We start from the raw sequence: 26812 nt of genomic DNA, 5'->3' as shown, positions 1-26812 counted from the left end.
CACAGCCCTGCCTCTCTTGGGGCTGGGGGTGGAGGGCACCCCGAGGGCGGGGACTGCCCCACCGCCCCGCTCCCCAGGCTCCCGTGACACCTGGGCGCAGGCCGACCTCAAAGCCTCTGCTTCCCTGGGCCCAGGCTGCAAGCTTCCCAGAGGGGCAGGGCGGAGCCCAGACCCCGGAGGGTTCCCTGCACAGCTGTGGGTTTGCACAACAGGCCAGGTCCCTACCTGCCTCCGAGGTGTCGCAAGGGCCCACTGTGTTTCCAGGAAGGAAAATACGGGGGGGGTGGGGGCCGGGCTCCCCGGCCTCTGGGCCCTCGGCCCTGGCCCCAGAAGGGGCCTTGAAAACCTCTCTGCAGGCAGCCGCTACCCTAGCCCTCCTCTCGGGGTCCACCGTCCCCCATGCTCTGGGCCTGCGCCCTCCCCCTCCCCCCACACAGGGGTGCAGCCGCCAGAGAACAGGAGCAGCACCAACAGGCAGTGGCTCCCGGCTCACCCTCCCCGCGCCCCAAGCGCAGACGGGAAACTGAGGCCGGGCGGAGGCGGGCGGGCCTGCTGCCCAGCACCTCCCTGACCCCCAGCGAGGTCAGGCTGGTTTCCTCTGTGTGCTGCCTGCCCCCTCCAGTCGCACCAGGCGCCTGGCCTGGCTGGGGCGCTCCAACACCCTGGCCCGCCGGGCGCCACACTCAGCGACCCCGGAGAACAGCAGAGACGCAGGACCCAGGCCCGCGTGTCCCCCGCGGGAGGACAGGACCCCGGGAAAAAGCAGCAGCGACGCAGGTCCAACAGCAGATGTCCTCCTTGCCCCCCGCAGGCCCTCTGCCCCTCACGCCCAGGGAAGGGGAGCCAAGGGCCGGGCAGGCAGAGGGGAGCTGGGCGGGGGGTCTCGCGGGGGCCTGGCTCCTGCCCACAGGGAGGGGGTGGCCCAGCCCTGGCCCCAGCCTGAACCCCAGAGTCGGAGACGAGCAGACAAGAGAGAGACACGTGTCCTTCCTGGAACCACAGGGCCTGGGCAGCCTCCTAGGAGCAGAAGAGACAGTCTGTGGGGGTCCACCTGGCCCGGACGCCCCACCTCCCAGCTGAGACTTCCCAGTGGCCTCTCAGCCTCGGCAGCCCCAGCCCCGGAAGGCCCGGGGGAGGCGGACACACAGGTCTGTGGGGCCAGGAGCCACGGACCGGGGACTCAGACGACCTCTGCCCGAGAGGCTCAGAGGCCTGGGACGCAGGAGGGCGGCCTACCCAGACCTGAGACCTCGGGCAGCCGCAGAGCTGCTGCAGACTGAGGTCTCGCAGGAAGACCCGGGGCAGTGCCGGGCAGCGGACCTGAGCCCGTGGGCTCAGCCGACCCCGCTTCGGAACCGCCCAGGGGGCCGGAAAGAGCCCCGGGCCCCGCCCCCGCACGCTGCTGACCTGCCCGGCAGGGCTGTGGCCGGGCCCCTGGAGTGTGGAAGGCCCCCGATGCCCCTGCCGGCGGCCGGGGCGAGAGCCGCCAACCCCGGAGGCCCAGAGCTGCGGCCCCCACCCCGGTGCCCATCGGACCCCGCAGCCTTCTCGCGCCGGGCTGTGCAGGGTGGGGGAGGGAGAGTCGGGACCGGCAGGGGCCTGCGGCGGGAAACCACGCAGGGGTGACCAAGAAAATGCACTCGGCCTCCTCGGTGGCTCTTGGCGGGAGGGGTCGGCGCAACGGGCGGCCGAGGACGCGGACCCGGGGGGCGCAGCGCCCGCTCCTCCCGCCCCGTTCTCGTCCCCACACTCACGGCGGCAGCCTCCCCGCCCCGCCCGGCCCGAACCCCGCACCTCAGGCAGCCCCACGGGGGTCCCTCAGAATGGGGCCTGCGGGACACCCGGCCCCGCCCCCACCCGCAGCGTCCCCACCGCACACAGCGTCTACCCTCACCCTCCGCATGGTGGTGGGCGGGCGCGAGGGGTCCCTGGGCCTTGCCAACACCACCGACGAGAGGGCAGGGCTCTCGGGCCACAGATGGCTGGTTTGCCACCGCCCACTCAGGAGGGGCCGAGTTGCTCGGACAGAGCGCACAGGGAGGACTAACGGGGCCCCAAGAGCCAGCTGCCCAAACCCGTCGGCGACTCGGCTCCGCGCCGCCCGCCCCAGGAAAGGCCAGCGGAGCCGTCCACGTCCCCAGACCCCAGAGTGAGTCGCTCTCCCAGCCGACGGCGCAGACAGCGAGCCCGACCCTCGGGCACCCCCGGCAGGAGGGGAGGGCCGGCACGGGCCGCTCCCCGGCGCTGTCCCCCCACACAGCCCCTCTGTCAGCCCCCTGGCGCCGCTCCCCGGGAGAAACGGATGCCCCAGTCCACCCAGCGTGGCCGGGAGGCGCGGCCGTGGCCGGGGCGCGCGGCCCCCAGCGCCGTCGGCAGCCGGGGATCGGCTCCGGCCCCGCCAAAGGAAAACAAGAGGCCCAGCGGGAGAGCGGCTGGAGGCTGGGTGGTCCAGACACGGAGCCTCGCACGGTCTGCTGCTTGGCGAGAGGCCACTCCTGCCCGCCGCGGGGCAGGGGTGAGGCGGGGCGGAGCAGGGCAGCGCCGTCTGTCTGGGGCCCGGAGCGGGGACCTGGCACCCTCCCTCAGGCCCAAGACGCACCCAGGGACCCCGGTGTAACCCTTAAGATCCCCAAGGGCCCTGGTGAGCAGCCGCCGGGCCTGGCTGGATGCCACCACCTCCCTGTGCGCCACCGGGCCCAACGCGCCTGCGCAGGGTCTCCCACGCGGCCCCCCGGACTGGCACTGCCCCTCCGGGTCCGGGCGCCCCCGCGGCCCAGGAGGCCCGACGTCAGCTCGCCAGCCCCTCTCATCTCGCCAGCCGCCCCCCACCCACCTAGGCGGCCCCGACGTCCACGGCCGCCCTTGGACCAGGCCGGCGCCCCCGCGGCCCTGGCACCCCGAACGCTGTGCCCCGGCTGCCCCCGAGCTCCGCTCACCCTCCACACGTCAGTGCTGGGGCCCTCACCCGCTCTGGGTGGGGGGCGGTCAGGCCTCGGGGCCCTCGCTCCCCGGCGTCGGGCTCACCTACAGGACGCCGGCCTCAGCCTCCCGGGCTCCCCGCCCGGGCACACACACATGCACACGGAGACCAGACGCCGCCCCCCACCCCACGCAGACACAGACACACGGACCAGGGTGACCCCGATCCACACCAGCCATGCACACGCCCCGCCCCGCACGGGGCCCCCGCACGCCCACCCCGATGAGCCCCACTCGGCGCCCTCCCCTCTCCTTTCTGACGGTTCGAGCTTCATTCACGGCGACAGACGGGTTATGACGTCTCGCCTTAATTAAAAAGGGCCGCAGGGCCACATTTTAAATAGCGATGTCATTTTCCAATTGACACGGCTCCATTATCAGGAAAAATACTCAGCCGCCCCTGACACGGGGACGGCCCCTCCCCCACCCTCCCGGCGCAGGGGACGGCTCAGCGTCAATATTTAATCTGCTGATGAAATATTCAGCGGCCAGGGAGGGGATCGCGTTTCCCCGGCGTGGTCCCCGCCACTGCAGGGGTTCCCAGGAGGGGACGCCTCCTGGTGATGAGGTCAGGTTGCTCGGGAGCTCAGAGCCCACGGGGCCGGGGCCGGGGCGGGGGCGGGGGCGGGGGCGTGACACCCCGCCACCCCACGGCCAGCACCCCGCTCATTCCTCGCCGGCGCCGGGCACGTTGCAGACCCCGCTGGAGGGGACGCTGGGGCCCAAGGCCACTGGCGACGTCCTCCCAGGCTTCCGACGCCAGCGCGGCCTCCTTAGGGAGAACCAGGCCCGGGCCCGATGCCCACGCACCCTCCATCCAGAGGCCGCACCTCGCGGCTCCCCACGCTTCCCTGGGAGGCCAGGCCGGCCACCCCCGTCTTGCAGGCAGGGACACGGAGGCAGGGGAGGGCGGCTCTGCCCTCCTCCCCGCCGCCCCCCCACCCCGTTCCAGGCGCCGAGGGCAGGAACCTACTTGATGTGCCCTTCAATTTCCCGTGCACAGGCGCACAGTGCGCGAGGGCCCGGCGCTGGTCTGGCCCCGGCCTTGCTGCGGCCTCAGGTGCCCACTGCGCCCCCGGGGGAGAGGCTTCTCCCCAACACACACACACACCTGTGTGCACACACAAGCACTCGTATGCACACATGCACACACACACGGGCACACGGGCACACACATGCAGAACATGAGGCCCAGGTCTGCGCCACCAGCTGGAACACGAGAGCAGGTGCCCTTCCTCCCTTACAGGAGAGGAAGCAGACGCTCAGCAGGGCCCCAGCTGGCACTGGGGGCGCGGGCAGGGCCCGCGCCCCTCCTGCCAATGCGCCCTTCAGCGCCAGCCCGGGGGCGCTAAGGCCCCTCCCCGCTCCTCCCCGCCGTGCTGGCCGGCTTCCGCGCGGCCTCCCGCATCCTGCCGTGAGCCTGACACTGACCAGCTGCCCAGCCGGCCCGGACAGGCCGTTTAATCACAGCGCACGGTGCCGCTGGGCAGATGTGCCCGCCTGGCCATCTGGTGGGCCCGCTCTCCTGACCTGGGCCCGTGCGCGCTCTAGACCGCAGGGGTCCGGCCGCGGGGGAGGGGCCCAGCGCTGCCGGGGACTCGAGGCAGCGGGAGCTGACCCAGCCCGGAGCAGAGAACAGCGTTGGCGTCGAAGGCAGGAAGGGCGGCGTGCGCTGGCCGGCGCGCTGTCCCAGGAGCCAGCCCCGCACGGCCGCCTCTGAGCGCCTTCCCGAGGGGCCGGGCCCGCGGGCCCAGGCTGTGCGCCGGGCTCACGCTGCACACTCACACTCCGAGGCTCAGGTCCAGGCGGCCCCGGTGGCCCTGGGGGACGGGAGACCCCCAGTCTCCTGAGACAAGACAGCAGGCCCACGGGGATGCTGCCCCTCGGGGGGGTGCCCTGCAGCCGCTGGCCCTGCATGCTGACGCTCCCTGCACATGAGGAGCTCCGGGGACCGAGGGGCCCTGGCCTGAGCTTCCGGGAGGTCACCGTGCTGGGGGCAGGCCCCGCCGGTCCCGGAAACAGGAGACGGCGAAGCTCGGAGGGCCCAGCGGCCCCCGCCTCAGTGCCCGGAAGCCCCGGGACCGACCCCAGGGCAGGGCAAGAGTGACCCCTCTCAGAAGGAAGCGACAGCCCTGGGGCTGCTCAGCTCGGCCGAGGTCTGTCTGGAACAGTCCCCAAGACCAGCGCAAAGGCGCAAGGCTGCCCCAGTCACAACCCCGCCCCCGGCCAGCTCGGAGGGCCCGCCCCCGCCCCCCGCGAAGGCCGCCCTGACACCCGCTGCCCCGCTGTCGCCCTCGAGAACACCCCGGGCTCCGCCCACAGACCCGAGACCCGTGTCTCCCCCGGGACCGGGCGTCCGCACCCCTGGTCTGCCGCCTCGCTGCGTGCGCGGGCGCCGGGCTTCCGCCCCCCACGCACGCCACGGCCCAGGCCCAGGCCCTGGCCCCGCGAGCCCCCACGCCGGCCTGCGGCCGCCCCTCCCCCTGGCCTCGGGACCCCGCCCTCCCCGGGCACGTCCTCACCAGCGGCCGGGGCTCCCAGACCCCACGGGGGCCATCAGGGCCGGCGCCACGCCTGTCCCCCTCACGGCCAGAACGACAGCAGCCTCCGCGCCCACCTCAGAGCCTCCGCACGTGCTGCCCAGCCCGGGACGTGCTTCCTCCGCGTCTGCGCCGGCTGCCCCTCCTCGTCCTGCAACCTCCCCCCAAGGGCCACGGCCACACACCTGGGACGCGCCCATCATCACCGCGGGCCCCAGACCCTGGGGCCCCTGGAGGGGGGTGCGGGGCTCCGGCCCCACCGGGTCCCTTGCTCAGCAGACGCCCCGGCCCCCGGAGGGCGGACGGGCGGGACGTGGTGCTGCCCCTCCCTGCCCGGCCCCTGGCGGACGGGCGCACCCGCCTCCGCTGGGGGCGCGGAGACAAAGGCAGGCGGGCCGCGGGGAGCCCCCGGTCAGTCCCGGTCAGCACCGCGGCGGGGGGGAGCGTCCTCCGCCCCGCGATCTGCATTTTTATTCAATCACACAGGAAAATTAGAAACATCGTTACTGCCCACCGTTTTTAACCCTTCTCTGCCCTGCGCTGCACGCGCCACCCCCGCCATCCGCCCGGGGACGACACCCAGGCTCTCACTCCGCGGCCGCCCGCCTCTCCCTGCCACGGTGACCGCTGGGGCCCTCCCCGGGCGCTGGGCCCCCGTTCCCCAGCGGCCTTCAGGCAGGGAAAGCTCCTCCCCTCGCGCCTCAGTTTCTCCTTCTACAAAACGGGAAACGTCGGGGGCTGGCGGGGTTCCCAGCCAGGCCCCAGCGGTCCCTCCTCCACCCGTCACTGTCCCGACTCAGCCCCTCCAAGCACCTGAGGCTCCGCAAGCTCTCACTGCCCAGGGCCCGGCAACACTGCACGGGGACCGTCCCCCGGGCATAGCGCCTCCCCTCCACCCCTCCTGCGGGTGGGAGCCCCACATGGGCCCCCAGCCGCGTTCTCCCTTCGCGCGCCGCGCTCACAGGCCGGGGAGGGGCCCCGGGGACCAGGCGGGCCCCGCAGTCCATCCCGCGGCACGTGCCCATCCTTGGGGACCGATGGGAGCCCCGCCGGCAACCCCCTCGCAGGATGTGCAGCGCCTCAGGAGGAAGCGAGCGGGCTGAGGTGGCCCAGGGTGCCGGTGGGGTGAGGCTGCAGCACCCGGGGGTCCCTGGGGCTGAACCCAAGGGAGAGTGGGAGGAGCGGTGCAGTGGCCACGGGGCGTTCTGGGGAGGGCATGCTGGGGAGGAGCCGCACGTGCAAAGGCCCTGGGCAGGGCAGGAGCTGGGGACGTTCTAGCAGCAGGAAGCAGACCGGCCCAGCCCACAAGCAGGCCCGAGGGCCCGGCCCAGAGCTGGGACTGCACCCCGAGGACCACAGCGGTGTGGGAGGCGAGCACGTTAGAACACGGGAGCACTTGCGAGGGGGCCCTGTGGGTCCCCAACAGCACGTGGCTCCGGCTGTTACCGCCTCAGGTGCCCCAACCCTCGGTGCTGCCACCCCTACTCCCAACAGTCCCTAAAAGACGCCATCGGATGCAAAAGGCACTGGGCCAAGTTGGGGGGGACATTCAGGAGGGCTTCCCGTAGGCGGGGGCGCCTGGGCTCAGCACGCGGAGCGGGCACCGCAGCACCGCCCCGTCCATTGTGCGGCGCCGGCCTGGGCTCCTCTGCTGACCCAGATTCAGTCATGAATGAGCGGGGCCGCCAGGCGAGACTCTAATTACTTTTCACTCTCCCTCCTCCTGCGTTTTGCGCCGACCTCGGGCAGGGGCGGGGCAGCAAGAGGCACGGTTAACTTCAGCCTCTGCGGCTCGCTCCGCTCCGCCCAGCGACCCCTCCGGGAGGAGCCTTCTTTAGCTCCGTGTTTCACAAGGACCTCGAGGGATCCGGCAGGCGGCGGCCGGTGGCCGGCGCTGGTGACGCTGTGGGCAGGGGGACACGTGGCCGCCCTCAGACAGTGAGTGAAGACGCCGGTGGGAAGGGGACCTGACATCACAGCAACAAAAGCGTGTCCCTGCTGGACCACAGCCCTCAGCCACGGGCCCTGCTTGCTGAAGACCATCGAGGCGGGACTTCTTAACCCAGGCTCCAAAGCCCCGGCCGGTCGGCGGTCCAGGCGCCCCCGCCGCTGGCCGCCACGGGGCCACGAGAGCCTTGGCGCAGGGTGCAGCCCGAACCTGCACCCTCCTTCCCAGGCCCGGCCTAGGGCTGTGCCAACATCAGCTCCCTCGTCCCCGCTTGGCCGGCGGGGAGCCTGGGGCCCTTCGCCATCGAGGCTGCGGGCACTCGCTGCTGACCCCTGGGGCACGGGCACTTCCACGTCCTCCACCATCCCTGGTCTGGGCGGCGGGGCCCCGCCCCACGCCGGCCGGGGCAGCTGCAGCCTAGGGGGCCCGAGGGGACCCGTTCGAGCAGCTCCGACAACAGCCCATGGACGCCAAACCCAACTCTCTGCCAGGCGCCGCGGCCCACAGGCCCGGGAGACAGGCCCCAGCCGGGCGGCTGTCCCGCCTCCCGTCCCCGCAGCGCCCCGCCCACTGGACTGTCGGGCGCAGCCCTGAGGTTAACAGGGGCCTCCGAGGCCGATCCCATCACTACCATCACCACTACCAAAGGGAAAGGAGGTACTACAGTCACTGGGTGGCAGGGCCCCCCCCCGGGGGGGGCTGCCTGGAGGAGGCTGCTTATACATGGACACCTGACAGAGCAGGAGGCTGGCGGATGAAGGGGCAGCGTGAGCAGGACCCGGAGGCAGAAGGACCGAGGGGCGTGCAGCGTGGTGGCAGAAGCACCACGGGCCCAGGCAGCCGGGAGAGCATCGTCCAGTGGGCGCCGTGGGCTCAGAGAGCAGCCCAACAGTAAGGCCCAGAGAGGGGGGAGCAGTGTGCCCAGGGGCCCAGAGCCCCAAACTCCTGCGGGGAACCCAGAGGCAGAACTGAGAGCTCCACTTCCCGGGAACCTTCCTCACAAGAACAATCCGGGCCACGCGGCCGGCGCCTCTGGCTGGGGCTTCTGTCGAGAAACCTCTGGTTTCCCCACCCTGCAGCTGCTGAGTCAGGAGCCTGCGGGGGGGAGGGGCCGAATCTCAGCCCCTTCCTGCAGCGCAGGCACGGAGCCAGGCCCGCCGGCCCCGGGCCCCGCCGAGCTCCACGCCACGCCAGGCGAGGCCCGCGCCGCGTGCGCCAGCCCCCGGCGCTCCCGCCCAGCACGCCTTCCTCAGGCCCAGGCACCAGTGTCGCCCCTCGTCCAGGCTGCCAGGGCCCCGCCGGGGGCCGGGGACACGGAGGCCTGGGCCAGGACAGGGCGGACTCGTCAATGCTGTGCGGACCCCCGCCTGGGCCACGGGGCAGACGTGGGATGACGGGGTCCCTTGGGGGGCGGGGATGCAGGCGCTCGGCTTCAAGGGGGAGGAGGCCCTGAAACTGGGCTGCAGGGACCAAGAAGAGCGGGACAGGGCAGGCCGCCAGCGCAGAGAGCAAAGGCTCAGGGTGGGGATGCGCGGCCCAGCCCCCAGGGCCCCGCGGGGCGCCATGCAGCCAGTGGGCCCCCACAGGAGCCTGGGGGGAGGGCTGGCCGGGCACGGCCACCCCCTGGGCCACAGGCCCATGGACGTCACAGGCAGGAGGGCAGAAGGGCAAGAGGGCGCCAGGGCGTCACGTGCGCTGACCAAGCCCCCGCCCCCTCCCTCTCCGGGGAGGAAGTGCTCCTTCCCACAGTTACGCAAGGTCCTCTTTGCCTGGAAGACGAAGAAAACCCGGACTCGCACGGTCCCAGGCCCGCTGCCGTGCTCGCTGGGGCTGGAGACGCGTCCCTGAGGACCGGGGTCCACAACAGGGCCGGCCCGCCGGGGAGCCGTGCGCCTGGACCCGGGCCCCACCCGGGGACCTCGGCAACTCAGCAGGGGAAGGTCCGGGGAGTGGAGGCCCCGCGGGGGCCGACCCCACGCTCCGCACCGAGGCCCACCTGGCAGGGGCGTCGCTTGCCAGCCCCGAGCCGCCTACACCCCAGGGCGGTTCTGCCACCAGCTGCCCCGACCCCAGCCTCCTGGGGCGCCACTTCCTCCCAGGGGAGCAGGCCCAGCCTCACGTGCTCCCCAAGTGCTGCGCATGGAGCGCTGCCCACAGTCAAGGGGCGTGGACAGGCGATCCTTCCCGGGACCCCCGGCGGCAGAGCCAGAAGCCCCCTCCCCCCCGCCGCCCCGGAGGAAGGCGCTGAGGCTCGGAAGGGCCCCAGCCGCGGCGCTCCCCGTCCCTGCACAAGAGCTGAAGGTTTGGCACTACTCCCGTCCCCCTTCTCGGCCACCCCAGAAACACGGGCCATCTCCCCAGGTCACAGGGGACAAAGCCCAGGCTCAGAGGAGGCGCGCTGCCCCGCGCCACCCCGCCGCAGGGGGCCGAGGGACGGCCCGACGTGGGCCCGGGGCTCCTGCCGCCCCAGGCCGAAGCCGGCTTCCCGGGCTCTGAGGAGAAGTGCCCCCTCGGGTCGTGACGAGGTGGCCTCAGCAGCCAGGTGCCCTCGGCCTAGGCCACCTCCCAAGGGCGGGGGTGCGGAAAGCCCTTCATCTCCCCCTCGCCTCGCTCTGGGATTCAGTTTCCTGGCCCCCAGTGGAGGGGCTGCCGGCCATCCCGGCACGTCCATGACCCTGCTGTCCACGCCACTCGCACCGGAGGAGAGGCCATGGCAGCAGGTCGGGGCCCCCGCTTCGGGGCTGAGCCAGCCAGCGCAGGAAGGGCCAGGAGGGGGGCCGGCAGGCTCCCCCGCAGCCCTCCACCTTCCCCTTGGGCCAGAGTCCCCCGAGCCCACCAGGCAGGCCGGGCACAACACGGCAGCCGTGGGGGCCAACCGGCACCCTGCAGAAGCCGGGGGCCACACCCAGAAGCCCGCGGGCACCTCCGGGTGGCAGAGGGGGCGGGCCCGGGGGGCTCAGCAGGACCGAGTCCCGGATCCGCTGGCTGCCGGGTGTCCCCCAGCCCCGCCCCGCTGAGGGCCCAAGGCGGGATCCCACGCCCGGGGCCTGGGGCCCAGCCACCTAGGGCGCCTTGGCCGCAGCGCCCCGGCTCGGTGCCTCGGTTTCCTTGTCTGCACAACACAGGGAAGTGGCGTGGCCCCCGCCGCCCATCGCCCGCACACTGTGCGGCCCCGAGGACACGCTCGGCCTCCCGGGGCCTGGCCCTCCTGCGTCACGGGAGCACAGTGGGCCGGGCGCAGGCTGGCACCCCACTCGGCCAGGGCACCGCCCCCAGCGGCCCCGGCAGTTCACGGCCCCCATCCACCAAATGCTGGTACGAAGACCTCCCCCCGGGCTCAAGGGGGCACATGAGGGCCCCCCCACCCAAGGCAGGGCTGGGAGCCCGGGGGGAGATGCCCTCCAACCCAGGGCCTTCACATCCCCGACCCCAGCCGGCCGGGCGGGTCTCGCTGACCCCACAGCATGGCGGGTCCTTCAGTGGGTCAGACCAGAGCCCACAGTGGACCCCAGCCCCGCCCCGCCCCGCCCCCTGCCCAGCCGCGTCTGAGGCTGAGACACTGCATTCATTCACCTGCGCGTACACAGCCCGCCCTACCCCGCACATACACCCGCACTGGTCACCTTCTCTTCTCCATCGGGGCCTCCCCGAACCTAAATCCCAGCCGAGAACCCGGGGAGGCATGTGAGGAAACTGAGTCACACACTAAGGCACACCCACTGCCACCCCCTGCTTCCCAGGCCTGGTCCCAGGGGGCGAGAAAGGGCCGCCCCACAGAACTAGCCAGGGAGGGAGGGAGCTCCCCGTCACCAGGTGTATGCAAGCCGAGCCGCCGGGTCCTCCCCCACCGGGGTCACACACACGCTCACACTCGCCCTCTCCAAGGGCCCCGGGCTGCGCCAGGAAGCCTGGTGGAGATCAGAGGGCGGGGGCCTATCCAGCCCACAGTTACTAAAAAGAGCTCATGGGGAAGTAAAAATAGGAAATAAAAATAAAATTGCTCCAGCCACCCTGGTTGTTTGTGTAGGAAACAAGGCATCTCCCAGCCCCTCCCAGATGAGGAATGTCCCCCCAACCTTCCGCTGCCACCAGGACCTCAGCCTCGCACCCGGGCCCAGGGCAGCAGGTGCCTCCGAGAGGAATCTGGGAACCGGGTTCGGTCCCAGCTGTGCCCATCGCTGGCCGTGGGACCTCGGGCATGGCGCTGGCCGGCTCCTCGTGCTCAGGCTTCCTCTTCGGCGACAGGGGTGTTCATGCGCCCCTGGCACCGCCGGCTCACCCCGCAGGGTGCCCTGCGCTGGGCCTGCCAACAGCTCTCCCTGCCGGGCTCCCCTGCGGAGCCCCCCGTGTGCCCGCTGGCTTGCCCCAAGCTGGGCGGTTGGGGAGCAGAGCCCCTGCCAGGGGCAGGAGACCGAGGCGGGCCCCCGGCCCACCGTGGCTCCCCCTGCAGCCCAGGCCTCAATTTCCTCATCCGCACAATCAGAGGGAACCTCCTTCCTCCCTCCCTTTCCCGGGGGGCCTTTCCAGGTCGGCCCGGGACTCGTTCGCACTACAGTGTGCATGGCTGACCCTGGCTTGTGCGCTGAAGGTGCAGAGCCCCACAGGAGCGCGTGCGCGCGGACCCCGGAGCTGACGGCCCAGCCGCCGGCCACCCTCAGCGAGGCGCCTGCCTGGGGCACCTGCTAGAAGGAGGTCCGAGCGCCACCTGCCACAGTCTGGCCTCGAGCCCCTGGCCCACCACTGACCGCTCCCCGAGGACAAGGCGCCCTCGGGGGGCCGGCTGGGGAAGTCTGGGGCTGACGTCACGGGTCGGACCCAGCACCAAACCGCCCTGCATCCGACATCCCTTAGACGAGGTCTTTCTGGAAGACGTCTCCGCTCTGGACGCTCTCGGTTCTCCAGTCCCTGTACGAGCAGCCCGCTGCCTCTAACGCTGCCCGGCTGACCTGCCCGCGCCGCCCGGCACGCATGGGCCGGGGCTGCCGCTCGGCCGGGGCCTCCCTCCTCAGGGCACCAGCTGACTGGGGGCCACCCCACAAGGGCGTGGGCCTGCCTCCCACCCGGACCAGCCTGTGTGCGGGCCCGCAGGGGAGGGGCCCCGGGCGCGTGTGCACCTAGGCCCCCACGGTTCACACGCCGCGCACACGTCATGTGCGCTACACGCACGCACACGCGCTCTGCCTCTAAACCCCGGCCATGGGGCGGCCCTGCCCAGCCCCTCCGCCTGGCTCGGTTCCGGCTGTGAGTTCCTGAGACAGGTCTGGGGAGGTCGGGGCCCTCCGGCCGCTCTGCCCAGGGCGGGGGTCGCCCAGGGCAGCAGCAAGGACAGGAGGGCCGACGCCGGGCCCCCTGAGCGCCAGGTCCTGGGGACGGGGACCAGGCCCGGGGTCGGGGACTCCGGCGGCCCTCCGGACACAGGCGCATGGGCCGGTGACCCAGATCCCGGCGACCCAGATCCCGGCGCAGATTCCAGGTCCTGGCCAGCGTGGGCCGCCAAGCACCAAGTGCGGAGTCCAAGACAGCCAGGTGGTGACGACATCATCTCCTCGTCCTCAGGAACGGGGGCGGGCCAGCTGCCCGGAGGGCGCAGGGCTAGCAGGGGCGGGAGGCCGGGACCGCCGCCAGCGCCCCGTGGGACCTCCGCGCTCGCTCTGCGCAGGGCCTGCTCACGCCCGCGGGGCCGCGGTCTGGCCGCAGCCCAGGGCCGCCGTGACGGCCCAGTGGGGCTGCCCCCTCCGATAACAAGCGCCACAGCTTATCAGCCACCTCCGGGGCCACTCCACCGGCCGGCCACAAGGGTGTCCCTGCTGCCCAACGTGGGAGACGCGATCCTGTCCACAAGCAGATAAGCCTCAGCGATGGGACCTGGGTAGGGTGGCCGCCCACACCCCGGCCGCCCGCCACACCTGGGCAGACGCCCGCGGAGAACCGCCTCTCCCACAAACCCCAGCAGCCACGCGCTGGGAGCAGTGACCCACCCGTGACCCAGGAACTGGGGGGTGGGGGGCAGCACCAGCCCCGTCAGAGAGACAGGGACGCCCCCTGGGACCCGAACCCCTGCCCTGTGGTCCTGCAGCCCAGCGGACGGGGTCACGCTCCGACACGCGGAGCCCTGTGAACACCACGGCACGTCCCTTTTGTTAAGTCCTGGCCACAGGGAGCCAGAAATGAGTCAGCAGGGGCCACGCGCTCGGTGGTGGCCAGTCACAGGCCGGGCCAGCTGCCGGCAGAGATGCCCTTCCAGGCGGAGGACGAGGCCCAGAGGGGCCCGGGGAAACTGAGGCGCGAGGCGACACAGGGGCAGGGCCCTGCCGGCGCCCAGGCCTCGCAGAGCCTCCGGTCTCCTGGGCGCCGGCTGCCAGGAGCCCCTCGCAGACGCAGACCCTGAGCCGGCGTCACCCCAGGCCGCATCGGCCCAGGCCCACGCTCCGACCGCCCAGTTGCCCGGGCCCGGTGGCAGGGGCCGCCGTGGGCCTCCTACCTCTCGAGTGCTCCAGCCAGCCCTCGGGGCGCGGCCACACGGTGCTGGGCGAGGGGCAGTCTCCAGCCCCAGGACCTCAGACACGGCTCGTGCCCTCTGGGCTTCCCGGCCCCAGAAGAGAGAATGGCTTCTCTCGCTTCCCCCACCAAGGGCAGAGGCCCTGGGCTGGAGGCAGGGGGTATGTGCCCACACCCCACGGGGACACGCGGACCCCCCTCACCTCAGGGTGAGGCCAGGGTGCCACCCCGCTGCTGCTGGCCTCTTCCTGGACCTTCACGCTGCTGCTGGCTGCTGCTCTGCGGCCACAGGCCCACCCGGACGGCGGGCACAACTGTCCCCACAGCGAGATCCAGGCCGGCTGGCCCCGGGGACAGACGATGCGGAGCCTCCTCCTTGGCTCCCTGACTCCTTCTCTGCCAGCTCCCTCGCTGGCTCCGCCCCAACCACCCGGGCAGATCCACGGAGCCCCGCCTGGACGGCCTCCACGCAGGTCTGAGGGTGCAAACGCCGCCCTCTCGCAGGACCGCTCCGAGGCACCGCCGCAACCCAGCTCAGAGGGCCCCCCCGCCAGGGCGGGCCAACGCCTCCTCTGTGTGCCCGCCGGCTTCCACGGCAGCCGCTGCCCTCGCCGGCCTCCTCCCCAGACGGGCAGGAGCGACACCACACGCATCAGCCTCAGGGCCACGCTCCCTGCGAGCGACCCGCCGGGACGCAGGTGGCCAGCCCACTTCACAGAGAAGCGAGCTGAGGCCCAGGGAGGTTTTAAAGACCTGGTCCACGGCTGCACGCTGTCTGTCTTCCAAGCAGGGCTCACCCTGGGGGGCGGGGCCTCACTCAACTCTGCGTCCCCAGCGGCCAGCAGGAGCCAGGCACCTGCGGACAGAAAGCCAGTCAGGCCTGGGACGCGTCGACGGATGGATAGACAGCTGGCAGGAAGGAGGTGTGCTCTGAAATCTTGGCCAAACATTGATCCCCGACCCACCCACCCCCAACAGCACACGCTCAGCAGTGGAGAAAGGAACGAGGTCCCAACAGCACGGTCACTGGTGGCTGAGGGTCCCCCCACTCTGCACTGAGCACTGAGTCCGAGGACGCCAGGTTCCGTCCAGCCGCGGGGGGCAGGTGCGCCTACAACAAGCCCTGCCGAGGGTGCGGGCTCGCCCTGCGGGCACTGCACACACGGCCACCGCGCGGCTGCAGGCTCCCTGAGGGCTCCCGGAGCCCCGGCCTCGAGCGCCAGCCCAGAGCACGCTGGGCAGCGCCCCAGCCCATCATTCCCGCCGTCGGAGCCAGGCTAGATGCCCAGCGGGACTTCCCTCCCTTTCAAATCATGATGGTAATTGTAAAAGCTGACTATGCAAGGGGTGGGCTCGCCCCCAGGGCACTTCTGAAGAGGAGGTTGCAGAGGGAATCAGCAGAGAGCACGGATTCGCTCAACAAACACGTCACAGGGCTCATGCGGCGCCCGGTGCGGCGGGTTCTGCCAGCCTGGCCTCCGAGCCAACCCCACCGCTGAGCGGGGCCCGAGATCCCGGGCCCCACGCCAGTGGGCGATGCCGGCCCGGGTCCTGCCGGGAGCGGGAGCGCGGCAACGCCTCCCCCCTCGGACTTGGTCCCACATCCTTCCTTCCATTTTACGAACGAGGAAACCGAGATAAAGAGCGAGGAAGTCACCAAGTTCCCAAGGCAGGGCCGGAATGCACACGCAGGGGCGCGGAGCGTGCCGCCCGCGGCCAGCCCCTGGCGGGCTCGGCCTCTCGCGCGGGAGGTCTCCGGGGTCCCCGCCTCGGGGGGAGCGAGGCTGCCGGCCGGACCCTGTGCCCAGGGAGGGGGCGGGGGGGGAGGGAAGGGCTGCCCCTTCCCCGTGGTCCCCGCCCCTGCAGCTGGGCCCAGGAAGGCCCCAGCCAGCACTGCCCTGCCCCCGGCCCTGGCCCCCTCACCAGCCTGAGCCCCGAGTGGCCAGCCGCCCGCCCGCCCCATGCGTACGGCCCCCCTCCCAGCCCTCCTCCTGACCTTGATCCCGGGCAGAAAGTCCAGGAGCCGGTCTGGGGCGGGGGAGGCTCCACGCCTCCCTGGACTCTGCCCCCAGTCAGAGCTGTCGCCCTCGGCCCCCGCAAGGAGAGGGTGGCGGGCCGTCAGACAGCCCGGCGCACGCAGGGGCTGCCAGGGAAACAGCACCCACGGCTGCCCACGGAGGGGGCAGAGGGCGCCGGGGGCAGGGACCGCGGGACGTGGGGACCGACCGGGGGACAAGGGGCCGACAGGGCCACTCACCCCAGGAGCCAGGGGTCCGAGCTGGTGGGCCAGCGTGGTTCATGTTCTAGACCAGGACATTCCAGGGCCCGGGAGGCGAAGGGGACATCAGGCCAGCAGGGGACCGACTCCGAGGGGGCTCCAGGTTGCAGCCGGGCCCACCCCCAGCCCCACCTCCTCCCGCAGTTAATTATTCCCAGACCAGCTGACCACACCCCCTGCGGTCACATGGCTCATCCCCAGCACAGGCCGTAACCCAGCGGGCAGCGACGGAGCCCGGCCAGCAGGCGGGTCCTCTGGGAGGGGACCCCTGCCACGGCCACGCAGGCACCCCCTCTGTACCCTGGTTGGGGCCGCCCATTCTCCCTGCTGATTCCCTTTGTGCCGTCCACCCAACAAACTCCTATCCATCCCTTAAAACCCACCTACAGCACCTCCTCCGGGAAGCCGCCCTGCCTTGGCAGGGAGTTTACAGGCGGGGCAGCTGCGGCCCAGGCCGGCGGTCGCCCGTGGCACAGGACGGTCTCTTTCCCTGTCAAGTCCTCTTTTGCTTTGTTTGGTTTCACTCTCACGCAAGGACATTTTTTTCCATTGTTGTTAGAGAGAGACGGGAAAGAGGGAGGGCGCGAGAGAAACACTCGAGGAGCGTCTGCCAGTCGCCTCCTGTACGCACTGGGACTGGGACTCGAACGGGCCACCTCTCGGTTCCAGGACGGCGCTCTCCAACCCGCCGAGCCACCCGGCCAGGGCCACCGTCCCTTTTTACACACCAGAAGGCCGGGGAGAGGGGTGAGTGGTGCTTGGTGTGGCGGCAGAGGCTTCAGGACCGCGTGGCACTGAGCAGAGGCCTGGCCGCCCCACGGCGGCGGGGAGGGCCATGGGGAGTCCTGGCAGGTGGGGTCAGAGGCCAAGGAGAGAGGGCCCTGGGTGGCAGCCGGCAGGACCCAGAGTCCCCCGCTCAGCCTGTCCCGATAAGCGAGGGTCACTATTTCCCCACGGCACGCTGCTCACTCCCAGAGTGTCCTCAGAACCCTCTCAGTTGAACACCAGAGCCGGTCCTCACCGGAGGGCCCACACGCCTCAGCCAACGCAGAGCCCGCGGCTCCCCAGCCTCGGAGACCGAGCCGCCCAGCCCAGGCCTTGCGCCCTGAAGACGGGACCTAGCAGAGCCATTTCCTGAGGAACTGGTCCCCAACTGCGCCGTCCCAACCGGACAGCCACCAGCTCACGGGCACAAGGCCAGGGTGCCTGCCGGGAGGGGAGGGAAGGGCGGACTCTCCGGCAGCCAGCGCACACCAGAGAAACTGAGGCCTAGAGGGAGAACGGACATGTCTGGCCCACAGCAAGCTGGTCGGAGAGCAGACACCGGGACCGGGTAGGACGGGGGGCTTAGGGGCCTCCCGGAGGTCAAAGGCACAGACTGTACCCGGAAGCAGCAGCGCCAGCCTCTGCTGGGGGCACCCCAGCGCCACTCGGGACGCAGGAGAACAGACGTCGCGGCCCAGTCCCCAGAGATGGCGCTCCGGGTCCTCGCCAGCAAGGGCGGCTCGGCCTATCATTCAACCCCCCACGTCGGAAGCCGCCCCCCCAAACGCATGGACATGACAGCCCCCCGCCTTGTGGGCCGCAGGACACAGAGAGCTGCGCGTGGGACGGCCCGGCCCAGGGCCACCCCTGCACCGCCGCAGACCCAGGCTCCCCACCGCCGGCCCTGCCTCTGAGGGCGAGCAAGCGGACAGCAAGGCCCTCACTCTGGCCACGGAACCCGGCGTTGCTGGGGAGCCGGCGCTGGGGCGGCCGGGCGTGGGGTCTTCCCCGCTTCCTGGACCACCTGCCTTCGGGAGGCCTCGGATGCGAGAGGCAGGCCGGGCGGCCGGCACGTCCGCAGCCCACGCTGACCGGGCACCTGCTCCACCAGGACAGGCCTGAGCCCTCCGCGAGGAGTCAGCTCGTCCTCACGCGTCCCCAGGAGGCGGCGGCGCGGGGCCAGCGGCCTGACAGCGCGACCGGAACCCAGGCGGCCCAGCACCCAACCCCAAAGCCGCGCCCCCCGGCCTGCGCCCCCCACCGCACCCAAGTGACCGAGGGCAGCCCGCTGGCTCTGGCCGGGGAAAGCCGGCAGGCTTCCGGAAGGCGCGGCATTGGGGCCGATCCCATGGATGGACGGGGGGCGCAGGGGGACAGGAGTCCCAGGTGGAGCCTCAGGGCCAGCCAGGCCCGGCCGCTCCGAGGTCTTCGGACAAGGCGGCCATGCATGGGAGCCCAGCGCCACGACGGCGGCCACCTGGGCTGTCACCGCCTGACCTCTGTCTAGGGCCAGTGCGGGCACTTAAGCTAAATTGGTCAATTACGGGACGCTGAGGCTCCTCCCCGGGGCTCCCCCGCCCCCCTGGCTCTGGGCAGCAGCACCGGACAGCCTGTTGAATCAGTAATCTCATTACAACCCGGAGCCCACACCCGGGGCCGGCTTTGAACTCCACGGGGTTTGCCCACGGTGCGCCGGCCGGGTCACACGCGGCCTGGCCACGGCCCAACTCGCTCTCCATCCAGCACCGGATGCCCGGGCCTGAGCACAGCGGCCAGAGGCTCTGCGGAGCGCCCCGCCCAGGGCACGGTCAGGGAAACTGAGGCACGGCTAGGCACCACTGCTGACCAAATGAGCCCGGACAGGTGTGGGAGGCCAGGGCCGGGCTCGGGCTCCCCCTCTGCGACCGAGCTCGGGGCCGAGGGCCAGCCAAGGGCCTGACGTGACACCTCGCACGGGGGCCTCCAGTGCTCGGGTCCCCCAAATGCCCATGTCCCGTTCCCCATCACACTCCTACTTTGACCCCAGAGCCTCGCCCCTGCAAGGACAGCCTGTCTCGCAACTTCAGCCAGCGCTCCAGGCCTGGCCTGGCCTTCCCAGGCCTGGGTTGGAGGCCTCCTGACCGCTGGGTTGGGCATCCACCTTCCCCAGAGGCCCCAGGCCCAGGGCCCAGGGACCGGGACGGGAGGAGGAGCCGGGACAGGAGCCCGGGCCCAGTGTTGGGGGGTGGGGGGGCTCGCCCAGCAACGTGCTCGGGGCGGGGGTCCCCAGCTCAGCCCAGGAAGCCCCTCAGCGTCCCCCACCCCCCGCCCTGGCTGAGCAAGGGGACAGGCCACTCGGGGGGCGGCCACCGCGTCTGGCTCCGGGCTGCCTGGGCCCCCTCCCGGCCCCCTGCACAGGGCTTGGGGCCCAACCCCGGCCAGGACTGCTGCTGTGACCCCGGACGCCAGCACCCAGACCCCCCACGCCGGATGCGGCACCGGGGCCCACGTGTGTCTCTGCAGCCCCCCCACACTGCCCCCCCGCCCGGCTCCGGCCACACGAGCCTCTGGCCTTTGTCTTGGCCGTCCCGCCACGGGGAGGGCCGCCCCCGCCGCCTGCAGCAACCCTGCCCCTCCGTCCGCGCCCCAAGCAGAGCCCCAGCCAGAGCCGGCTCTGACGGGAAGCCCTCCCCGCCCCCTGCGCGCCCCCACGCCCGGGGTGGGGAGGGCGAGGCGAGCACCCAGCGGGCGAGCCCGAGGCGCCACCACGCGAAACGGCCGGGACGGCAGACGCGAGTCCTTCTAAGGAAGGGGTTGTCAAGGCTGTTAGAGTCGGCGGGGAAGGCTCGGCGTGTGCGTGGGGGTAGGGGGGTGTTCGCGTGTGTGCGTGGGTGCCTCTGTGTGTGTTCATGTATCCAAACATGCATTGTGTGCACACATGTGTGCATGTGTTAGGCATGGACACCACAGACGACCAAGGCCCCGCCCTGCCCTGGGGCCCAGAGTGGCCATCCTTGCCCAACCCCCCTCCCCAGGGGGCTCAGGAATTTGCGCCCAGACAGCCCCGCCCTGGGGTAGGGAGCTCAGCACCCGGCCGTGGGGTCCTCAGGCTATGCCACTGGCCGCTGTCCCACCTTACCCCCCACCAGCCCAGGGCAGCCCAGGGTGAGGACCAAGGGTCTCCCGACCTCGAATGGCCTCGAGGGTGAACAGACACAGGACGGAGCAAAGCTTCTCCCTCCGCGGGGCCCAGCCGGGAGCAGGCCCAGGTCTCGGCAGCGGGCAGCTCCCGCGACGCTGCCTGAGGGCCGGGAGGTCGGGAGGTTGGGGGGCACGGCCCCGCCCAGGGCAGGGCCTCCTCGGCCCCTGCGCAGGACCTCTGGGCTGGGAACCCAGCTGGCTGAGAAAACGCAGGCGGCCGCCCATCAGCCACCTGGGGGCCCAGCGCCGTCGCAAAGGCCAGGTCAGGCCTCATGGAAGGGCTTCGCTCTCCCGTCTGCTCACGGGGCCCATCCCTGGGAAGCGTCCGTGAGGCCCTGAAAATGCAGCTCCAGGTACGAAGCCGGTGCAGGACGGAGTCACAGGGACACACAGGCAGACACGTGGGGTCCCAGGGACACCCAGACACAGGGACACAGGCCCGGGGACACACAACTAACAGTGCCAGGTGGAGCCGCAGGTAGGGCCCGGCGGCGGGGGGCAGGGGACCTGCGCGCGCGTGCGCGTGCCTGTGCACGGCCAGGCCCCGTACACGCGTGTGCGCATCCCCACTCTCCCAGCACCGGCCCAGGCCGGCCGCACGGAGCTGCTTTCTGCTCCATTTCACGCACACTCAGCTGCTGAGCTAGACGATCGCTTTGTAACTCCAGGGCGCAATTTTCCTGTCTGGGAGGCGCTGGGGCACCGCGGCTCTGAACGGCTGGCTCCGCCGGGGGTGGGGGACGCCAGCGAGCCCCTGGTCCCACCTGCCTCCTGGGTGCCCCAGGAGAGGAGGGGCGGGGGCTCAGCGGGGGAGGACACGGGCAGCCCACTTCTCCTGAATCCGCCCCGCACGCTTGACGGCCCCAGCCGCCGTCCCTGCTTCGGGGTCTTGTTTGGGCCCAACGCGCAGACCGGGCCGCACGCCGACCCAGGCAGCCTGTGGGCGGGGACACAACCCCACAGCCAACCCGCAGCCTCACCCGGCTCCCAGGAAGAGCACGGACGCGCGCCCCTCTCTCAGGTGGGCGGCGGGGCCGCTGCAGGGTGGACGGGCAGGTGGCCACAAGCGCAGGCAGCGGGGACAGAGGACCAGGGCCCCAGTGCCCTGAGCCGCAGCAGGACACAGCCCCCAGGAAGGCAGAGCTCCTGGGGGGCCTCTTCCTTCCAGGGAGAGTGGGCAGGGGAACAAGTGACACAGGGGCCTGAGCGGCAGCGGGAGGAGGGGAGGCGGACACAGTCCCGCTCGGACCTGCACCTGGTACAGTGTAAATGCTGGGGCGGCGGCGGCCAGGGACGCCCTCCCCCATCCTCCCGGCACCCCTGAAATCGACCTGCTCGCGCAGCACCCGGCAAAGCTCCGGGAGGCGATCCCCCCCGTCCAGGCGGCCGGGCTTCGGAAGCCCCAAACCCCTGCCCCACCCCAGGCCCCACCCCAGGCCCCACCAATGGCCAGTCCCAGCAGAGACAGGCCAGCTGCTGGGCCGCCTCCAGGCCTGGCCGCGAGAGGCGGCTGCGAGCAACGAACTTGGAGCTGGCAGAGGAGGGAAAGAGGGCAGGTCCTGGCTTGCGCGGCCTCCGCCGGAGCCAGCTCGGTGGTCTCTGCTCTGTGCCCTGCGGAGGGCCGCAGAGCCGGGCCCAGGGGCTGGGGGAGGGGGGGGGCCTGCCCGGCCCTGGAGCCACGGCCCCAACACACACCCACTCAGGAAGAGCCCAGAAAAAGGAGACTCCGAGGGCAGCTCCCAGCAGCTCTGCACAGGCCTTTAAGGCTTCCTCACTCCCGGCCCCCAGCTCCACGGCGCCCCCCACGTAGCTAAAATGCGTCCCACCTCGCTCACCTGGGGTCCCTCTCCTGGTGCCAAGGACCCCGCATGCACGCACGCCCGCCCGGCCCGGGCAAGAGCCCACCCAGGGCGCCCGCTCTGTGCCTGCACAGCAATTCCACCTTCGGGGTGGGGAGGCCTGGAGACCACCAACAGGACCCGCCCCCAGGGCCCGAGGGGTGGGGGAGCCGAGCGAGAGCGGGCAGAGGGCCTCCCGGAGGAGGTGCAGCTCCCGCGGGCCCTGAAGGACAGGCACAGCTGGAAGAGCTGGTGGGGCCGCCTAACCCTGGCTCCGGGCCCCGGCCCGTCCTGGGGGCCCCGGCGCGTCCCGCCCGTGTCTGGGCGGAGGGGTCAGGGCTTCACGCTGGGCCCGGGGATGGCGGCCAGCCCCGGGGAAGGATGCAGGCTGGCGAGGCCACGGCCACGGCCGGGCCACACGTGAGAGCTGTTTTTCTCACCCTGACACTTCCCCGTCAACAAACAGAGCCCCCTCCGGAGTTTAGCAAAACAAACGCCCCAACAGTCGGCAATGCCCAGGCGAGGCAGAGCTGCCTGGGCAGGCGGACTCCGGCCCGGCCTCCCCAGTCATGTGACCCTGTTATTTCGGGAGGCCCCAGAACACGCTCTATTTTGGGTCCCAAAGGCTCTGATGTTCCCAGAAGCCCCTCGCCAGGGCTCCAAGCTCACCCAGGTCCCAAAGAGCCCCCCGGAGAGTGGTCAGTGGGCCTATCACTCCGCCACTGGCCGCCCACCCCTAACAGCGCAAACGGGTCACTAGCTGCCGAGGGGTCTGGCGTGGCCTGAGACCTCCGGTCACCCTTTCCAAGCTTCGCCGTCCAGTCCCGCCGTGCAGGCGGATGGCGGCGCAGGCCTCACCCGCGGAAGGGGATGGGGGCGCTGGCCGGCCCAGGCAGCAGGGGCAGGGAGGGGGGGCTGCCTCGGGCAAGCCACTCGGCTTTCTGACCTGCATCCTGGGTCCGTCCCTGCCCCCCACCCCGGGGCTCAGCAGGCGGCAGCTGGGAGGCTCTGGGGAGGGGGAGGGCCGGCACCCGCCAAGCCCACAAGGCCTGCTGAGCCCCTAGGCGCTGGGAGGAGGAAACTTGCTCTGCCCGAGGCCCCGAAAGCGGCCGGACGACTACCAGGAGCTGCGGGCCTTCCCGGCAGCGCCTGCCCGGGCGAGGCAGGCCTCTGACACTCGCCCCCCGGGAGGGATCAGGCTGTGTTGACAAAAGGGCTTAGGCAAGTGGCCGCTTAAATGGACCTTCGACTCCACTGGACTTCAGAGCTGGTCACAAGCGTAGAGAAAAATGAAATGTAATCAGAGCCCAGGTCTCTCCGCTCAGGCCCGGGGTGTGTGGGCTGCCCGGCAGGCCGCGGCAGAACCGGGCAGCAGCCTCCAGCCGCCTGGGGGCGGCGGGGGGCACCCACCCAGGCTTCCGGAGCCGTGGCCATGGGGCCTCTGGCACAGCCACCCTGCAACCCGGGCCCCGCATGGGCCAAGTCCCAGGATGTCTGGGACAGCGGCCCGTCCTGCTCCCAGCACCCAGCAGGGCCCTGCCACGTGGGGGGTGGGGGGCACGACAGAGCCGAGCGCTCGGGTTCCAGGGGGGATCCTCGGGGAGAGCCCGGCTCTGCGCGCGAGTGTGCGCGTGGGGGCGGCTGTGGGCGCGCCAGGCTTTAACGGGGAAAAGGCGAAGCCGGCCCACACAGGAGCCCGCCAGGCCAGACACGAAGTCCCAAGCAACTCGGCTTTCTGCCCTGCTCCGCGCGGGCTGGGGGTCCAAATCCCAAATCTCCCGCTTGGCAGCCTGTGGCCTCTGCCTCTCCCAGCCAGTTCCCTTATCTGTGGGTCGGGCCGGAGCGCCCACCGCAGCAGCGGGGAGGGGGGAGGCCCGCTGCCTCCCGGGAGGCCTCCATCACACACAGAGTCAGGCAGGGGCCTGAGGTCCGACAAACTTGGAACCCGACACCCCCTCTCCCGCCGCCCTGCAGCAAGCCCTGTGCCTTCGCCCTGCACTCAGACCCTCGCCCTGACACCCTGGGGGCCAACTCCCATCTCCCCAGGGTCACTGCGGCCACTCTGACCGCCCACCGAGGAGCCAAATTGCACCCCAGGCTGCGGGGGGGGAAGCAGATGGGCGGGGGGCCTGGCCGTGGGGTTTCATTGAGAATCAGCTGTTTTAATTTCCATTCAGGACAAATCCTTCACCCAGCCTGACAGCCTGGCTGCTGTCCCCACCACCAAATTAATATCCTTCCCGGCACTCATTTATAAAGTCTCCCCACGCCTCCCCCTTCCCTGCCTCTCACTGGCTCCCAAACCCTGGGGAGGGCAACAGCCGGGGACGCCTGGCTATGCCCCCTCCTCCTCCCAGGTGGGTCTGGCCTGGAGTTGGAGGGCAGTCTGCGGTTAGGAAGCCACCGAGCAGGATGGCAGTGGGAGGGCAGGAAAACCGACCCTCCGTGCCTCTGGGGCGTCCTCCCTGCAAGTGTAGGGCCAGCCCCGGAGAAGGCCCCAGAGGACACCCCGAGTGCGCCAGAGCGCGGGGCCCCAATTCTGGGAGAGGGCATTCCCAGGTTTGACGTTCCCGGTCACCCGGCCCCCCGGTGACCCTGCCCACCGCGCCGGGCTGCTCTGGGGGACGAGGGTCCCCGTGTGCCCGGGCCGGCGGCCTGCTGGACTCAGCGGCCCGGGCGTTGGCGCGGAAGCCGTCCCGGTACCACGGCGGCCGGAGGCTGCGAGCGCACAAGTTGCTCCGCCCGCCCGGCCCGGTCCCTGCGCCGCCGGCTGGAGCCAGGCGCCGGGGCCGCGGGGAGCTGCCAGGCCGGGGCGCACAGACCCCGTCCCGGCCGATCCGCCGCGGCCCGCGGCCCGCCGCCCTCCCGCTCCGCGACCCAGTCGGCGGCCCGGCGCGGGCCGGGGGCGCCCGTCGTCCTGGCCCCCTCCTCACCCGGCGCGCGCGGGGAAAAGTTGCCCGGCCCCCGGCCCCGGGCCCGACGCCCCAACTCCGCGGAGGCCGGGCGGGGGGCGCCCCGCGCGCGCCGAGAACGCGCCCCCGCCCGCCGCCCGCCGGCCCGCGAGCACTCACCGAGCGGCAGGAAATGTTTGGTGTCCATGTCGGCGGCCGCGACGGGCAGCGGCGAGCGCGGCGGCCCCCGGCGCGGCCGGCCGGGCCCGGGCGGCGGGAGCCGGCGGCGGCGGGGCGGCGGCGGCGCGCGGAGGCCGCGGCGCGGCGAGTTGTTGCAAAAGTCGCCCAACAATGTAAACTACTTGTGCTGCGCGCCGCCGCCGCGCGCCCGCGCCCGCGCCCCCGCCGCGCGCGCCCGCGCCCCGCTCCGACCGCTGCGGCGCCGGCGGGGGGGGGCGGCGGGGGGCCCGCGACGGGCGCGAACTCGGCGCAGCGCCGCCGCCCCGCCCGGCGTTCCCGCCCCGCCCGCCGCCCGCGCGCGCCCCCCGCCGCCGCCCCCGCCCGCGCGCACCCGCGGCCCTCCCTCCCTCCCGCCCGGCCGCCGAGTTGCGAGCGAGCCAGCGCGTTGCAAACTTGCAAGTTTGCCTCCGCCAGGGGTTCCCAGGAGCCGCGCGGGGGTGGCGGGGCAGGGGCAGGGCGCGGGCGGGAGCAGAATTCCCTCCCCGGCCTGCCAAAAAAAAAAAAAATACAAAAAAAAAAACGCCACTCGGGCGGAGGAGGAGAAGAGAAAGGCTGGGGAGCCCGGCTCGGCCGGGCCATTGTCTGCGCGGCCGCACAAAGCACCGCCCGCCGCGGCCGACAGCGGGGAAACTGAGGCCAGGGTGGCCGAGCCAGGCGCGGGAGCACGCGCTCGGCTCCTCCATGGTTGGGGGGGTGGGGGGTTCTGTTTTTTTCCTGGCCCTCCCAGTCGGCCCCTCACTTTCACGCCTGCGGGAAAGCAAAGGCCGAAGGGCACCCCAGCCCCGCCCCCACGGCTGACCCACGGGCAGGCCGGGAAGGGCGAGGGCTCTGCATTACCGCTGCACGTGAGCCCTGACTTCTTCGGGGACCCCTCTTTAAAGGGCTCCGCCGGGAAGGACCTGCCGAGAGTCGGGAAGTGACTTTGTGGCTGGTGGCTATTTTTATGCCTTGGGTAGTTGTCCGCCCGGACTTTAAAATTCAGGATTTGTTTGTATGAAAACGAAAGGAAGCCGTGTGCCCTGGACAACTTGGGCGGCTGGAGTTGAGGTTGGGTGGGGGTCACTTGAGCGGGGCCCACCTCCACCGGCGCCAGGCCCTGCAGAGGGGCTCCTTGCTGTCATCCAGGGCCTCTTTAGCTGTGTGGACCTGGGCTCTGGTGGGCAGAGGCTGCACAGGGTGGCCCTGGGGCCGGGGTCCCTGGTGGAGAGGGAGGTGACTCCTGAGTACGGATGACCCTGCCGGCTGCCCAGAGGCAACCACATCCTGGGGGGCCTAGGAGGGCCAGTCCCGGCTGGGGAGCACGCCCCCACACGGCCACCGGCGGCCTGCCGGGCCTGTCCTCCTGGTTCCTGCGGGACCCGTGCTCCCCTCCCCTGCTCTCGAAGCCTCCTGCCCGGGGCCCCTGCTCCCCACCCCCCACCCTGGCACGCACCCTGTCCTGCCCCTGCCCCTCCCTCCTCCAGCCTGTTTAGCTGCAGCCACCCGCTCCTCGAGCCGACTTCCTCCTGCCAGGGCCGGAGCAGGCAAGGCTGGACGCACGGACACGGTTGTGGGGGGTGCCGAGGGCCAGCCGGGTCCTGAGCCCGTCCCCATCACCCCGGCATGTCCTTGGCCCTCCCGCTGGGAAAGAGAAGACCGCGTGCCCTTTCCACGCC

The 26812-nt window shown here is 71.8% G+C and overlaps 1 protein-coding gene across 2 annotated transcripts in view; it reads right to left on the bottom strand.

The window, feature by feature from the left end:
- RXRA (retinoid X receptor alpha) overlaps positions 1–25215 on the bottom strand; it is a 75824-nt gene extending 50609 nt beyond the window's left edge. The window contains exon 1 of one of the 2 annotated variants that reach the window (XM_054584147.1): positions 25098–25215. In XM_054584147.1, the coding sequence (XP_054440122.1) occupies positions 25098–25125 (28 nt within the window). In that variant the 5' untranslated portion in view covers positions 25126–25215. Of the gene's footprint in view, positions 1–16222; positions 16242–25097 lie in introns of those variants that run through there. The other variant, XM_054584146.1, reaches the window with a different exon arrangement.
- Between the last annotated feature and the right edge of the window lie 1597 nt (positions 25216–26812).

The sequence above is a fragment of the Pteronotus mesoamericanus genome, unplaced genomic scaffold (genome assembly GCF_021234165.1).
Source record: "Pteronotus mesoamericanus isolate MK-2021 breed Mesoamerican mustached bat unplaced genomic scaffold, CSHL_Meso_final contig_78, whole genome shotgun sequence".
In the NCBI taxonomy this organism is placed as follows: Eukaryota; Metazoa; Chordata; class Mammalia; order Chiroptera; family Mormoopidae; genus Pteronotus; species Pteronotus mesoamericanus.
The sequence above is the reverse complement of the archived record's forward strand: the minus strand, read 5'-3'. Positions and strand labels throughout refer to the sequence as shown.